Genomic DNA, 16,220 nt, shown 5'->3' on the forward strand with positions numbered 1-16,220 from the left:
GTACAGACCTGTTTCCTGAAAATTCTTCATTACAAAACATACAGACACGAGCAAAGCTGCTGTCATTCCTTTCCTGCTGCTGCTGTTCCAAAACCTCTTCCTGTAAAAGAGGAAACGAGTCAGAAAATTCATGCTGACCATGTTATATTCATCACAGAGAACAACGAAGGAAGAAATAGATGAGACAAGCAATCTGTAAAGTTATTGCTGACTGGATGATATTCATATTTAATTTTAATTATATTCATGTTCTTACAGACTATGTAATGTAAAGAATACTCATAGAAACAATGAATGATCTATACTTAGTGCGAGAGAAAAAGAGCTAACTCGTACAAGTAAAAAAACACAACAAATTCTATTTCAAACATATCTTTAACATAGAAAATGTCCTGCATTGATTGAAAGATGAGAAGCAGGTATCAAATAGTAGAAGAAGAATTGGGAGAAATGATGGAGTGATGCTCAAAACGCTAGTTTTTGAGGAGGCCCCGACAGGTGAAAGGAAAAGCAGTGAGAAGGGTTTTCAAGAACTTCAAAGATTAGGTGACCAAAGATTAAGATAGCTAAGGCTGCAACACCATTGTGTGGTGGAGGAGAGGGGGTTCAGAATCAAAGGATCAATGCTGAGAAATTAAGAACATAAGAACTAGGAGCAGGAGTAGGCCATCTGGCCCCTCGAGCCTGCTCTGCCATTCAATAAGATCATGGCTGATCTTTTTGCGGACTCAGCTCCACTTACGTGCCCATTCACCATAACCCTTAATTCCTTTACTGTTCAAAAATTTATCTATTCTTGCCTTAAAAATATTCAATTGGATTGGTGGAGTTTGAAGAGGTATGATAGGGAAGGCCCTGGAGAAGAATTTGAAATGAGCATGAAGCTTTTTGAATTTGTTGTTCTGGCAACAGGATGGTGGTCAATAAGTTTAAATTTAAGCATATTTATTTATTCGACACAAGTAGGCTTACATTAATGTTGCAATGAAGTTACTGTGAAAATCCCCTAGTCACCACACTCCGGCGCCTGTTCGGGTACATCGAAGGAAAATTTAGCATGGCTAATCCACCTAACATGCACATCTTTGGAATGTGGGAGGAAACCAGAGCACACGGAGGAAACCCACGCAGACACGGGGAGAACGTGCAGACTCCACACAGACAGTGACCCAAGCCAGGAATCGAACCCAGGTCCCGTGAGGCAGCAGTGATTACCACTGTGCCACCATGCCGCCCCATAAGAGTGATGGATTAGTGTTTGAAGACAACCAAAATGATGACAATGATTTCAATGATAGCAAGTGGGGCAAAAATGGAAGTGAACAATACTGCAGAGATGGAAATAAAGAAGTCTTGGTGATGAACAGAAAATTACATTTCAAGCTCAGCTTAGATTTAAGAAGCACAGCAAATCCCAACAGGTAATTCAAAGAGCAGAGGGTGATAGTTTCAAGCCTCACTGTCTTGAACATCTATTTTAGTGATAACTAGTGCAGAACTGACAGGATGCTGTCATGTCTGAGCTGTCTTTGGATGAGACATAAAACAAAGTCTAGTCTGTTTCCTTGCATGGACAAAAAAAGAATTCAGAGTACTCAATTCAGGGTAATTCAAGAAGAATTAGGAGAATTCTGTGTTCTGGCCAATAATCCTCCGACCAAAAACAAAAAAGAGTGCTCAGTTATTTGCTGGTTGTGCAACTTTGTTGTTTGTATACAGGTAACAACGCTTACCTGCAAAACAATAGTCACAGCACATCAACAAGTAGTTAATGGTTTGCACAGCACTGGGGCTGAAACAAGGTGCTATATTTGAAAGAAAAAAACATTTGTTTTTCATTGTATATCTTAAAAAGTTCCAGGAATATAATGCAAAACTCATGCTTTGTGAGTTATGCTTTCATATCTTTCAACACTGACTTAAGCAATTTAGAAATCAGACCATGGGCTTCAGTCCAAAAACTAATGGATAACAGGAAATTCCTGTTATTCCAGGCTAGACAAAAACAATTTTTGAGCAGTTTGTACTTTGTGAACCACTATAATACATTTTTTTTTACAAAAATGGAAGTTATTAATGATCAGTTTTCATTTAAAAGGTGTCATCGAGTGAGATGCTGTTTGTATTTAAAAGATTGTGTTCATTTTCTGTCAGTAGGTTTAAACTTGTAACTATTTACATCTGTGCTAGTTATCAGAATAGAATTTTTGTTGTGAAATCAGGATACACTATGTCATTTCTGGATCTGGTCCACATTTCTAAACACAACTTGATTTGAGTCATTACAGAGTAATAATGCAGTATGCCTCCTTCACTCCTTCAATAATCAGATTTTTTTTCTATTAAGTTACATTTTAAAACATGTTTTATTTGCCAATTTTGTTTTTCCTCGGTGGGTGGTTGGAGTGATGGTTTCAATGTCTGAAACCAATCCTTTAGGTGAGCGTTTGCTCTGTTTTTACCACAAAATGCTTTTACTTATCCACATAAAGTATCTATGTAATTTCTACTAGAAGAATAATTATAGTTGAAGGTCAAGAATTGCACAGAGAACCCAGTTAACTTCATTCCTAACTTGTTGATTTTATCAAAAGAAAAATTGCCTTTGCAAAGCATCTTTCAAATTCTCAGTATTCCAAAGTGCTCTGCAGTCAATTAACTACTTTAAGTTTAATTATTTTTCTGCAGGAAAATGCAACAACCAATCTGTGCATAGCAAGGCACCACAAGCAATGAGATAAATTACACCAGAGGAACTACCCGCGGAAAGGCGGCGGCTAAGAGGGGATCTTATTGAAACATATAAGATGATTAGAGGTTTAGATAGGGTGGATAGTGATAGCCTTTTTCCTCTGATGGAGAAATCCAGCACGAGGGGGCATGGCTTTAAATTGAGGGGGGGTAGTTATAGAACCGATGTCAGGGGTAGGTTCTTTACCCAGAGGGTGGTGAGGGATTGGAATGCCCTGCCAGCATCAGTAGTAAATGCGCCTAGTTTGGGGGCGTTTAAGAGATCCGTAGATAGGTTCATGGACGAAAAGAAATTGGTTTAGGTTGGAGGGTCACAGTTTTTTTTTTAACTGGTCGGTGCAACATCGTGGGCCGAAGGGCCTGTTCTGCGCTGTAATGTTCTATGTTCTATGTCCTTCCTAGAAACCTCTCTTTTGTGGAGTTCAGGCTTTAGAAATGATGGTGCTGAATTGAGTTTAGGATGATGCACTCTGTGAGAAATGCTACAAACAAGAAGTTCTACCACTTTACAATCTCTTGGTCTGGTCCAGGTTAATCTGCAGCAATGTGTTTTGATGTGACAAGTCCAAGTGCAGATCAACATCTGACTCAGACACCTGGTTCAAAGTTGGCACCTTTACTCAGAACCTGAAGCCAATCTGCAGTCCATGAAGATCTGATGTAGAATTTAATCTTGGCAATGGAGGTCTTGCCTGCTGGTTGGAAAATCAAGAAGAGTCCTGCAGCACCTCTGTTGGAGAATGCCTAATGGGATCAAGTGACTGTCAGGCACATACCTGGCCAGTTTCAGGCCATCTCTGGGATTCAGGACTCCAGGGGCATAAATACTGCCCACCGAGAGCTGAAGCCAATTAGAGGTTGTCAGCTCTCCAATGCCAACAAGTGTGGTTGCTGCTGGTGAAGAACCCTGGGAGATGTCTACAATTGCTAAAGGACCTAGGCCGCAGATAAAAAAGTGGGATGGGAGTGCTGCGAAGAAGGTTACAGGTGAGCTGGGGAGTAAATAAGGTCAGTAGTGGCGTTCAGCAAGGAACCTCTTCTCAATGCTGGGTTTCTCGATCAGGTGCTATGCCTTTGAACAAGAGATGCCTCTCGTGATGCTGCAAGCAAATCAGTGGCAGTGGAATGAGGCCCTAAAGTGGGTATTAATTGCCTACTTAAGGGCCATAATTAGTGTCTGGACGTAACCGGATGAGGATGCGGAGGTACCCAGCCAGCAACCTCTCACCAAGTAAATGTCACCCTGCCTCCAAACATGCCACTGGTTCGGGGCAGGGGAGCTCAGAACATCCAGTGGTCAAACCGCCAGGAATGTCTTTAACCAGAGTTGGCAACCCAAAAGTAATATAAGATTAGCATCTTCTGATCATGAACTGTGGGTGGCGGTTCATATATATATTTAACCATGTTTATTAATTAAATTCATCCTAATATTTGTACTTATATTTTTGTATGTTTTTACTCAATGAATAAGCTACTTTTCTCGCTCTTTATTCTGCAGTATACTTACACAAAATTAATACAAAACAGACAGTGAAATGGAATTAATTCTCAAACTCTGAGCAAAAGCCTATTCCAATGTGCCCTTCATTTCCAGTAGTTCACAAATGTCTGGTTATTATAAAACTTTCCAGATGATTTCTACTTCCAAGTATATGAAAAAAATAAATAGCAAAACATAAGGAAGGGATTATAAATGAAAAATAACTGCAGAAGAGCTGTAAGGGTAAAATATCAGTTCAGAACACACTTTTAAAGGTGAAAATAAATGCAACAAAATTGGCATAGAATTTTTCAGACATTCGTTGAAGTATGGTTTCCTTTTTATATGTTGGCTTTAAAAACAGTGGTATTTATGGTAAATCATGATCTTCTTTATAAACTGACCAGTACTCGGAAATAAAAAAAGAATGAGACCAGGTTTAATCTTATAAGAGGCTATTTTTCCTACTCCGTGCCAGACAGCAATTGAGTACAAATCGGATGCATGTGACTTTTTTTCAAGCTTTCACCAGTTTCTGTTCCGTAGCCAACCGCTGTAATATACAAAAGAGAAATTGGAGTATTCTGCACTAGCAACTTCCTTGGCTGTTTGTTCATAGGAATCCCATTTTCAGGAGGAAGTATGGGCACAATCCTAGATCGTGCCAATTTTTGTCACAGCACCTCAGAACACAAGGATGCTCCAATACTACTGCATCCCAATCCAAGTAGTTACTTTTTTAAACAACAGATTTGCCTTGGCCTTTTCATCTTTTATTTAAGCAACTTAAAAAAACTTTGAAATAAAACAAGAAGCATAAGCCAATGGAAATTTCACTCAATTTCTGCGACTTGCAGAAGAATTACAATATATATTTGAATTAGTAAAGTACTGACTACTTTTTAATAATCTTCTTTGCATTTGTACATGTTAATTGCTTGATACAGGTGCAGATTAACTGATAAAAATCAGCTGTTTAGGGATGAAGCTGCAATGATTCATTGCACAGCTCATTCTCAATCTCAGACGTGCTGTCTGCTGTCAGACATGTGGCTGCATAATCTTTTTACGTAAGGCTTTAAAAAAACTAATGCTGGTCACAATTTTTAATCCTTAGAGGGGAAAACATTTTGTACTTGGTAAATGTCAATGTTGAAATCTCTTTGGCAATGAGACTCCATTAAGATATTTGTCAGTGCAGGAGCACACAGCCAGCTTGGGGGACTGGACAGATAAAGGTAAAATCACATGTTTCTGGATAAAGAACAGAGAATCGAACTACATTGTGAACAGTAAAAATGTCACAGGAACCCGAAACAGTGAGAGCAAGAGATGCAGATACACAAACTGCATGTGAAAAAAAAGGTAAACATATATATACAGCAGTGACAAATAAAGTGAAGCAGCAATGGTAAATCTACATCGGTTTGAGAATTGCCTGTGATTTTGGGTAAGGAACTTTGAAGGCCTGAAAAGTGTGCTGTCAGATTAACTTGGCCGATACCAGACAGAGGTTAGCTACAATAACAGACTTGAAAAACAAGGGCTATACACAATGCATCAGGGAATGTTAACAGGATATCCAAAACAAGTTTAAAGTTTGAAAAGGCTTTGAGAGAGTAAACAATGAAAAAACTATTTCCACTGCTTGTACATCAGGGTAAGTGATCATAAACTGGTAGTAAAATCATAAAGCAGGAGGGTAGAAATATTAGAACATGAAGCGTATTATGACATTTGGTGATTGAAGCAGAAATGTTCCAAGAGAGAATTGAAAAATAAAAATATTAATACTTTCAGGAAAGAGCTGGTAAATGGTATTACAGTAGATGGCTCCAATGGGAAGCTCATATTCGCAAAGGCAAAAATGTTGTCACATATTTGTGAATTCAAGATTATTTTCTGTCCTACAAGTTTATTTTTCAATGATTGCAGTCTTCAATTCCATTCACAGCTCCTCAAATGATGAGGCAGTATCTGCCCTGCAGCAAGAATTGAACAATGTTCAGGCTTGGGCTGGTAAGAAGTGGCAAGTAACACTCGCACCACACAAGTGCCAGGCAATAAATATCTCCAATAAAAGAGAATCTAACCATCTCCCATTGACATTCAATGGCATAATCATTGCTGAATCCCACTCTATCAACATCCTGGCGTTGTCACTGACCAAAAACTTAACTGGACCAACCATATAAACACTGTAGCTACAAGAACCAGGTCAAAGTTGGGAACTCTGTGGCAAGTAACAATCCCATCTTATCACCCAAACCCTGTCCACCATCTACAAGGCAATAGTGTGTTGCAATACTTTCCACTCGCCTGGGTGACACGTAGCTCCAACATTCAAGAAGCTCCACACCATCCATGAAAAAGTCGACAAGATGATGACCAGAATTTATTTTCATGTTGACTGAGGGATGAATGTTGGCCAGGGACCCAGGGATAACTTTTTTTAAAATAGTGCTATGGAATCTTTTATATCTACCTTATAAAACAGACTAAAGGCCTTGGTTAAAGCCTCATTCAAAAGATGCAATTTCAATAGTGCAGGACAACTGTAGTACTGCCTAGACTTTTGTTTTCAAGTCTTTGTAGTTGGCATTAAACCCGCAGCATTACTTGAAGTAGGAGTGCTATCAACTGAACCATGCCTAGTGCTCCATCGTTAATTACATTGCTTGAATATTTCCTGCTGAAATTTCTCCAATGCATATGTGATCTATGTACACAAACCTTATTACACTATGGTGTAGAGTTTCCCTTGCATTTGTGCTTAGATATACCCTTAATCAGGACACAAACAAATCACAGACTTGAAAGATCACAGCATTTTGTCACGGGTTACATATGTAAAATATGTCCAAGTGACTTTGGTCTTCTATATTTGTTTATGAAACCTACTGTTGGAAAGAATCTCTGACCACAAAACTAATTATATGCATAAAATAAATAAATGTTGCCAATCCTGCTCAGTTTTTCCAGCATTTTCTGTTTTTATATTAGTTATACCCCAACTCCCAATTGCAAGCATCCTTCAATTGCATTTGTTTGGGTGAAGCTGGGTGGGTCTTTCAACAGTGTCTCCTGCTATGCCTAAAAATGCTGTTGCAATGTCATTGTCCTGGTCTTTTAACTGCATTTTTGAGCATTAGTTAAGGGTTGATCCCGACGGAGACCTTTTCTCAATTTTTTATTTATTTTAATGACGAATAAGTCACATTAAAGATTGAAGAGATTCCTCATTTATAGGTACATAAACATGCTGTGCTTGATGTATATGAATGATGGTTAAGTGAGTTGATACTTAAACTTTCAGATTCAAGTAAGAACTATGCTACTAGGTTATATTAAGAAATATAAGGTCAGGAGTATAATAATTCCCTTCCATTGTTATTTTCTCCATTTCTTTTCCAAAGTTGCTAATACAGGGGTACAGTTCTAAGGAATCTAACCATCACTGCCAACTCAGGCAGATGGCTGTATTTCAGAAATGAATCCAGATAAAAAAGTGATGACAGGCCATTCAACTACAGTGAGCATTCAAAGTTGGCCCCCGTCCAATCCAGAAGTTCACTTTCCTGCAGTGATGATCGGACAGTCATCAGGAGCAAAAGCTGCGGCAGACTGTCCTCTCTCTACCTCCAAGGTATGGAAGCTAGTTGTAGCACCCTTACTGCAGTCCGGTTGAGATCAACATAGTCCAGGGGAGAGAAAGAAGGCCTGTTTGAACCAAGTACATTCTTATGGAAATAGACTGCTGTAGTTGTGTGGACATACATGAATCTCAATTTCAGGCAAGCTGAAAAGTCACAGGAGTAGATTCAATAGAAAAAAGATGAAAAATCATTGAATGAGCTATGGCAGATGCAACATTAGCATGTTTGTAAAATACCAGTATCGTTAATCTAATTAGCTCAGTTCCAACAATTGCATTGCTGGGAAACAAAAATCTAAACAGGTTATAAATACTTTCAGTAGTACAATCTGCACTGTAGAATTAATTCCATTACAGATTCACATGTCATGCTGAATAATATAATTAAATTTTTAGATTCGAATCAATAGTTTTCAGTTACACAAGAAAAAACATTGCCTTCTTCCAGTGTCTACCTGCCTGTTCAATGCACAACTCTGTTTTATCTCAAACATAAGTATGCCTCAGTAGGCACTCTTAATCCCAATGGTAAGCTTTCATTAGGAGGTTGAGTTCCTTTTGTTTCTGAATTAGTTTATTTGCAATTATATAAACTGTAACATTGGCTAGCTTGCAATGTTCTGCAAATCTTTCGTTTTTAAAGAGCATAATAGTCAGACAATGTAAAAACTTAAATTGCATAACATTCAAGAATGCCGGATGGGCCACTGGACCTCAACTGGTTTGGACCTAAAACCTTTTCACATTCTGGATGAACACAGATCTTAAGTCTGATTAAGGGATATAATGAAATGACTGGGTGAAATCTTACCAAGAAATGGCAGAGTGTGGTTTTTGGCGAGAAAATTGGCGTGTTTCTGTTCAGAGAAACTGGTTGGTTTTCTCTCCAGATTCTACCATGCTCTGCCAAACAAAAAAATCAAGGGGCGTGATTCACGCCATCATAGAGGTGGCGGGGTTTAAACACGCTGACAAAACCCAGTTGACTCAGAGATCTGTTTAAAGGGTGCTCCAGTCAGAACTGCAATAAACCTGTCGCCATTGAAGTCTCAGGGGCTCCCCATCCCACCCTAGATTGGAGTGAGCATTCACTCTGCCCCCCACGATAATCGGCCCCTTCTCCTCCTCCCCGTGGTTGTCAGCTCCTTCTCCCACCATCCTCTCTCTCTGCCATGATCATTGACCCCATCCCCTCCACAGCCGGAGCCAGCATCCCACAATGACCATTGCCTTCCAGCATCCCCTGCACGTCGGGACTACGCCCAGCCTACAACCACAGCTGAATTAATCCCTACAATGAGGCTCCAACTGTGGCTTGCCCCTTGGCACAGGTTGGCATTGTCAAGGTGGCACTGGCACGGTACCAAACTGTGCTGGGGGCATTGCCCGAGCACTGCCTGGCTATGTCCCTCACCCCCCCAGGGGGCTATACGTAACTTTACACTCCTGGGGAGACCCCCACGACAGGTTCACATCTGTGTGAGCAGTTGTGAATCGCGCCGACATGACGTCACGTTGGTGTGGTTTGAAGGTATGATGTGAGGTTGCGGGGGGAGAGAGAGGGCGGGTTAATAATATTGAAATGCATGCAAATGCATGCAAAGCAGGTTCACACCCCTTATAGGTATGAACCTGATGAAGTCGCCGGAGAGGGGCGGGGAAGATCCAAAGTCATGTTCGCGCCAGCAGGAACTGCGACTTCTGGATCTTGAGCCCCCACCGGCAGCCTCACAGACAGCGAACGTGGGCTCAAGACTTCGCGCACTAGGTCTGATTCGACTGCAATTCCCAGAAGATAGACAAACTGTGCATCTTAAAAAAACATAATTAATGGATGGCTTAAAGTAAGACCCATGAAGTAAGGTCAATTAAACCTATTTTTGATGGTCCATGTTCATTTATCTTTTTTTCATTTTAACTGATGAATTACTGCAATTACTTACTAGTCTTTTTTGCTGAAGCTGCTCTCTAAGTACTCGGTCTTCAGGTAGAACATCACACAAAAGGTAGTAATCCGTTTGTTCCTCTATCAAACAAAAAATACTTTCAGTTGTTCAGTATTTGTAAATCTGTTTTTGAATTCCATCTTCCTTTGCATTTTTAATTGTTCTATTTTATCTTTAAAAGTTTAAATTTAAAATTTACATCTTGTAAAATTACACTTTGCCAATTTTATTTTACTTTTGCAATCTATTGCTTGGTACGAGAAAATATATTCAAAATCATAGATTTGCAACAAATCATTCATTAGTAAACTTTAATGAACAAGAATAGTTTCTTTCACATACTTTAAATCTGCTACACTTACCTTCAGGAGCTTGGGAGTTGGTTCTTATTACACTACAAAAATCTGTTATTGATTGCTCAATAAACCTTTTCTTCCAATACAAAACGTACCTTAACAAAAATAAAAATAAGTCACTCCTTCATTGGATACTATCTGTTTGCCTGTTCATTACAATTAATATCTCTACACACACATACATATGTTAATTAAGGGGAGCAGGCACAGATTTGTAAAATGCAGATTGTACTTGACTAATTTAATTCAATTCTTTGATGAAGTAACAGAAAGAGTTGATGACGGGAATGCAGTGGATGTTGTCTAGATGGATTTTTAGTAAGAATTTGACAAGTCCCACATAAAAAGCTGGTTAACAAGATCGGGGCAGATGGAATAGAAGGGTCACTGACAGATTGGAGAATAAATGTTGACTTATGGACAAGAAACAGTGAGTTGCGGTAAATGGTTGTTTTTCACACTGCAGTCAGTGGTGCTCCCCAAGGTTCAGTGCTCGGACCACTGTTTTTTAATATACTGTACATAAATGATTAGGATATTGGAATACAGAGTAAAATTTCAAAATATGCCAATGATGCCATACCTGGAGTTATGGCAAACATTTGATTGTAACAGGACATTGATAGGCTAGCAGAAAGGACAGACAAGTGGCAGGTGGATTTAATAGAGAGAAGTGTGATGTGATGCATTTTGGCAAAAGGGATAGAGAGGCAAGAAGGCCTTAAGGGCACAGTTCAAAAGACTGTGCGCGGATAGAGGAATCTGTTTCAAGGGATCAAGTTTAAAAAAAATCTATCATGCTAAATCCAATGTAATTTGAAACCTAGGGCCTGAGACCATGCGAGAAACAAAATCTGCTGGAAGCACTCAGCAGGCCAGACATCAAGGACAGAATTTTACATTGAAAGCAACAATAAGGCTAACATGATTCACCTTTAACATGCAGTAAATCAAACAGCAACTTCTGGAATATGCACATGTATGTGGTGGTATGTTGTGGTAAAAGTTACCCTGCTCCTCCACAGGCTGCGTTGATAGAATCTGGCTGAGGTCCTCAGGGTTGAAATCAATGCAAGAGCTTAAAATGTGCTGGTAGCTACTAATCACGTCAGAAAAATGTAAAACTGGTGCATTTAGCAATATGCGAATTTTAAATGCTTTGATCAATCATAATTACTGACAAACAACTTCCATGGCACTTAGAATTTAATTTTATAAGTATGGAGTCTCATTGTTTCAGAATTTAATTAATGCTGGAGACCTTTTCAAATATCTTTTTTAAAAAACTTATTCTGCTTAACTCTTTTATCCCTCTCATTAACCAAATCATTCTATCCCATCTTTATTGTGCTTTCTGTACAAAATTGAAACTTAATTTACAATTCCTAGTTTATACTTGCTGGTTTAAACTCTGCATGCCTCAGCTCAAAGATGCTAGTTACCCAGTAGAGGTCACCACGCCGGATCAGGCACCTCGGCTGGAATTCTCTAGCTGTTCACTAGTGGCGGATTCTCTGGTCCTATTAGCAGTGCACCCTTGCCGCTCCTTTCCCAGCGGCGTGGGGTGGCTTCAATGGGAAATCCCACTGACAGCAACAGGACAAGAAGAGACCACTGCCAGTGAATGGCCGTCATCTTTTGCTGCTGAGAAACCTGTTGATGGGAGGCCGGAGAATTCTGACCCTGATTACAGAAAGACTCGGCTTAAAAACTTGCAAAAACTGTGTGGACAGCTGTTCAGAAATAGAAACAGTTATGTAAATTGTACTTGTGGGAGTTAGGAATAAGGTATAGCTTTAAGTTTAATTTGTATTTCTGTATTTGTGTGTTCAGAAAGGGGGAGAACTTGAGTTTTTGTTTCATTTTCATAAAGGTACCTGTAAGTTTGTTTGTATACTTGCTTTGTTACTGAGGTTTTACAACCGTTTAAGTAGTTTAGGGAAATTTAAAAAGTAGAGAAAAAAAACTGCTGCTGCCTAGCAACAGGGGTCCCTAGAGGGGAAACTTCAGAGACTGAACAGGAGATTTTAGTTCAGTTGATAATTATATTCTAAGGTGGAGAGAGCGGTTCAAGTCTCTTTCTAACTGAACACTCTAGCAGATTGCAGAGGAAAACAAGTGTATGAATCGTGGATGGGTTGCTCTAAAGTAAAAGTCGTAGTGAATGTTGAGTGAGTTCTGGATCTCAAGGGAGATACCAAGTTGCTAGCTGTCTACTGGGTGAGGTGAACTGCAATGGACAAGTCCTAAAGGAAAAGGAGAAAGGTCCGAAGAAGATCTTTAAGTTAAGCCAGGAATCTGGAAAATATCCTGTTAAATGAAAGTGAAAAGAATGAAAAGTAGAGGAAGGCTCCAAGTTTAAAATGAGAAAGCCGCAAGAAACAGACTTAAAATAAAATAAGCCTGTGAGAAGCTGGAGATCCAAAGGGACAGCCAAAGGCCTGTAACTCATTACTGCGGGCCTATGAAGCAGTAATGTTCTGTTGGTATGGCTGAATACTTGAGAAGGTAAATGGAAGGTGAAGCTTGGATGCATGTGATGATCTATGGGAGAGGAATATTGGAAGGAGAGATTGAAACCCTGAAGGTATACTCTTGTGGAAGGCGTCCGGGAGAAAGCTTTGTTTGGCAAAAGATTCCAAAGTAAGTACTTTGAGCATTGAGATGGGAAACTGTCCTGTGAAAAACAGCATTCCAGTGAGGCCAGATGGGTTACAATGTGACAAGCATCTGGAGGGCACGGGGAGTTGATGAGAGATCCGTAGCATCGATTTGGGGTGGCAACTGTCACTTGGCTTCAGAGTTTGCTGTGTCTAACCACAGGTTGTCTGTTGGTTTACTGGACTGCGTACTTCACTGTGAACATTAGAGTACGTGATAGATTTTGTAACTTGTGTAATCCTCACAAATCTGTATATGTCTGTAAAGGTATAGTAGTGGGTGAAGGAATTGTTCATCTTTTCTTGTTGAATAAATGTCTTATTCTTTTGTTAAAAGTTCATCAGCGAATTCTGCGATTCTGTTCAGCAGCTGCTCTCCGTGTTCTTAAACAAAAAATGTTCAAATCTATCAGGCCTAGTTCTACTTTAGGATCTGACTTGTTCAGGAGTAAGAAGGGATTATAACAGAAGCCATCAACATCGTAAAACACAAATGCCATTCCTTCACTGCTGATTGCAACATTTGGACCTACATGTGCAAACAAATTGTTTCTGATATATACTCTTCATCAGAACTGGAAGATAATTAATTAAAAGCTTAAATCTTAGTTCCTGGAATAATGTTAGTTTGGATATCTGGCCAACAATCACGATGGTTAAGTAGCCTGACCTTGGGTGAGTGAGATTGTGGAAGATAAACATGAACAGATAAACATGGACACTGCATGCTCTGAGGTACAGTATGTTGTACTTGCAAAAAAACTTTGGGACTAAATGATGAATTAAAGATTCAAAAGAGAGCAAGTGTTGTTTTTTAAACTTTTATTCTCTGTGCAATCTAACTGTAAATATTTATTCGAGGGGTAGGCGAGTGAGCCACAGGGACAGACTGGAAAGACAAAAACAATTAAAGAGTATGGAAAATGCATAACGTCAGTTGTCTGTCAAGATGCAACATTTTGTTTCTGTACAGCAAAAGGGACCAGTACCCAAGATACACATAAGTGAACTTGTAAGCAAATGTACTATTTGTACTCCCAGGTCATAATATTATAATTTCAATTACTGCTTTTGTTGCTCTTTTTACTGCTAAATTTATGTTGTCACCCACACCCAACCTCTTCAAATTGTCATCTGAATTGCTTCACCATAGAGGTGCTTGTACACGTTATTGTCACTTAAACCAATTCCAAGGAATCTGAATACTGTAAAATGACACACAAAATAAAAGTGTCACATGAGAAATAATAACGTCTTGGTCAGAAGTAAATAGAATCTTGGGAAAAGAAATATGACCCACGGGAGGAACAATGCTGCTCTTTAGGGTTGTTAAACAGATTTGCAACAGGCACTTGAAGCTATCTACAAACCTTAACTGCAAATCACAGAAGTCAGCTGATACTATAGGTGAATAATTTAAAACAATCTGCTGCGTAAAATGGAAATGTGGCTGAATGTTCCTGTGTGGAGGGTCAGGTTCTGTACATTGAGTGAAACTTAAGTGCATTTTCCCTATAATTCAAACTATCTCAAGATTAAGGTAAGATCCTGGGAAACTCCTCAAAACAATAAAACTTCACTTAAAGCCAGCATTTAGTATTATGCTGTGCATCCTCCATTTTTTGTTATTTATTTAACTATCTATGCGCCATGGGTTAAACCTAATTAAGAGCATTAGCTCCAATTGAGTCTTGAAAGTAATTTATCTTGTAATTATCTTGTCTGACAGGGCCAATTTTTAAAAAGGCCATCAGGAAAATTATGTTAATCAGCCAACAAGTTGTTTAATAAACAAACAGCAGCAGCACAGCTGAATAGAACCAATCTATCAAAATAGAACAGAACTTGTTTGGATTAAAGTAGGACATCAGCCGAGCAGAAGGCCACAATGGGGTAAACTTTACTTCTTGAAATAAGTACAATTTTAGGCATGTCAATATTGCTTCAACGTATCCAAAAACGTGCACAGTATTCATAGAATAGAATAGAATATTGGTCCATTAAAATTGTTGTTGCAAGTAGGTTGTGCAATATCATGACTTAAACTCTTAAATATGTAACTGCTGTTTGTTTTTAAATAAGGGATCTCACTAATGTAGGACTAGCATTGTCTCAATGGTTCTAAACTTCAGTGCATAAATAAATATTACTTCTTAACCTCAATTCCTATTTTCCACATTTTGAAGTTAAATTATATATATCAACTTTTTGCACCCAGCATTGAAAGTTGAGGTCCAAACTGAGCAATCAGCCACCTTGTGGTGAAACATTTAAAAAAAATCTCAGCTTAATAATTTCCTTTCAGAAAATGTTATTACTGCTTGTATCATTAACGATAGGTTATTTCTTATCCTTTTTGTTTATAAAAAAGGAATCCAGAACAATATCTACAAAATTTTTTAAATGTAGTTTCTAATCTAAGACCGTGTCAGAAAACATATAGAATGTTTGAAAGAAATAATTAAATTATTGCTTTCATTTGGTACAGCTAGTTGCTTGAATTTCAGAAAAATTGTGAACACGTTGAAGTAGCAAGAAATAGTCCTAGGTTCTTGTGGTTCACATTTATTTTTGTTAATTTTGTAGGTTTCTTGTGATATTGTGCATCCGTAGCCAGGGTCCTGGAACAATTTTAGATATATACCCAAGTGCTGTTCCAGAATTTAGGTGGATATTTAGTCACAGGTGTTTCACTCAAACTAGGAGCCCAGAATGGTCTCCGAATCATGAAGATGCAACTTTCATAACAGTAATAGCCAAGGCTGCTTTCCGCTTTTAGGTGCTACAAACTGATTGGTCCATGCGCTACTCCGAGACCATCCTTAAATTTAAAAAAACCCTGGGTTTTGCTCTCTACCACCAAGCGTCCTTAAATCTTTCCTTCCCCTCCTCTTTTATCTCCAACAAGTTCAAGGACATCTCCATCATTGGGACTGATACCATTAGGACAGTTTCCTCTTCTGCTTCCCCTTTCTCGCTGCACCAACCTCCCGCAACTTTCCCTTGCCTAAGTTTTGTACTCACATCTTTCTCCAGTTTCTCTCACTATCTCCCTTCATATCCTCTCTGAGCTCATCATGACCACGTGATGCATCTCCAGCACTTTCAACTCAATTTCTGCTAAACTGTTGACCATCCAACTTCCTTTACTGCCTGCACCACTACCATTCATGCTAGCTGATATTGTAAATGGTTCCCTATCATCAGGTACTCTCTTCCGACTTTTGAAAACTGCCATCATCATTCTGCTCTTCAAAAAAAACCTCTCTCAACCTTTCTGGCCGTGGTCAACTTTCCTGCAGGAGTCTCCCCAATCAGGATTCCTCCCATTTCACAGCACTGAAATGGAATCATGTCACAAAATGGCAC

The 16,220-nt window shown here is 39.0% G+C and overlaps 1 protein-coding gene across 2 annotated transcripts in view; it reads right to left on the reverse strand.

Annotated features, from left to right (window-relative positions):
• Positions 1 to 16,220, reverse strand: part of znf277 (zinc finger protein 277) — a 49,729-nt gene that overhangs the window by 28,416 nt on the left and 5,093 nt on the right. For both annotated transcript variants that reach the window (XM_078219902.1, XM_078219903.1), the window contains exons 3-5: positions 10,198 to 10,286; positions 9,833 to 9,915; positions 9 to 100 (exon numbers count right to left, since the gene is read on the reverse strand). In XM_078219902.1, coding sequence (XP_078076028.1) covers positions 9 to 100; positions 9,833 to 9,915; positions 10,198 to 10,286 — 264 coding nt within the window. The remainder of the gene's footprint in view (positions 1 to 8; positions 101 to 9,832; positions 9,916 to 10,197; positions 10,287 to 16,220) is intronic.

The sequence above is a fragment of the Mustelus asterias genome, chromosome 9, assembly GCF_964213995.1.
Source record: "Mustelus asterias chromosome 9, sMusAst1.hap1.1, whole genome shotgun sequence".
Classification (NCBI taxonomy): Eukaryota; Metazoa; Chordata; class Chondrichthyes; order Carcharhiniformes; family Triakidae; genus Mustelus; species Mustelus asterias.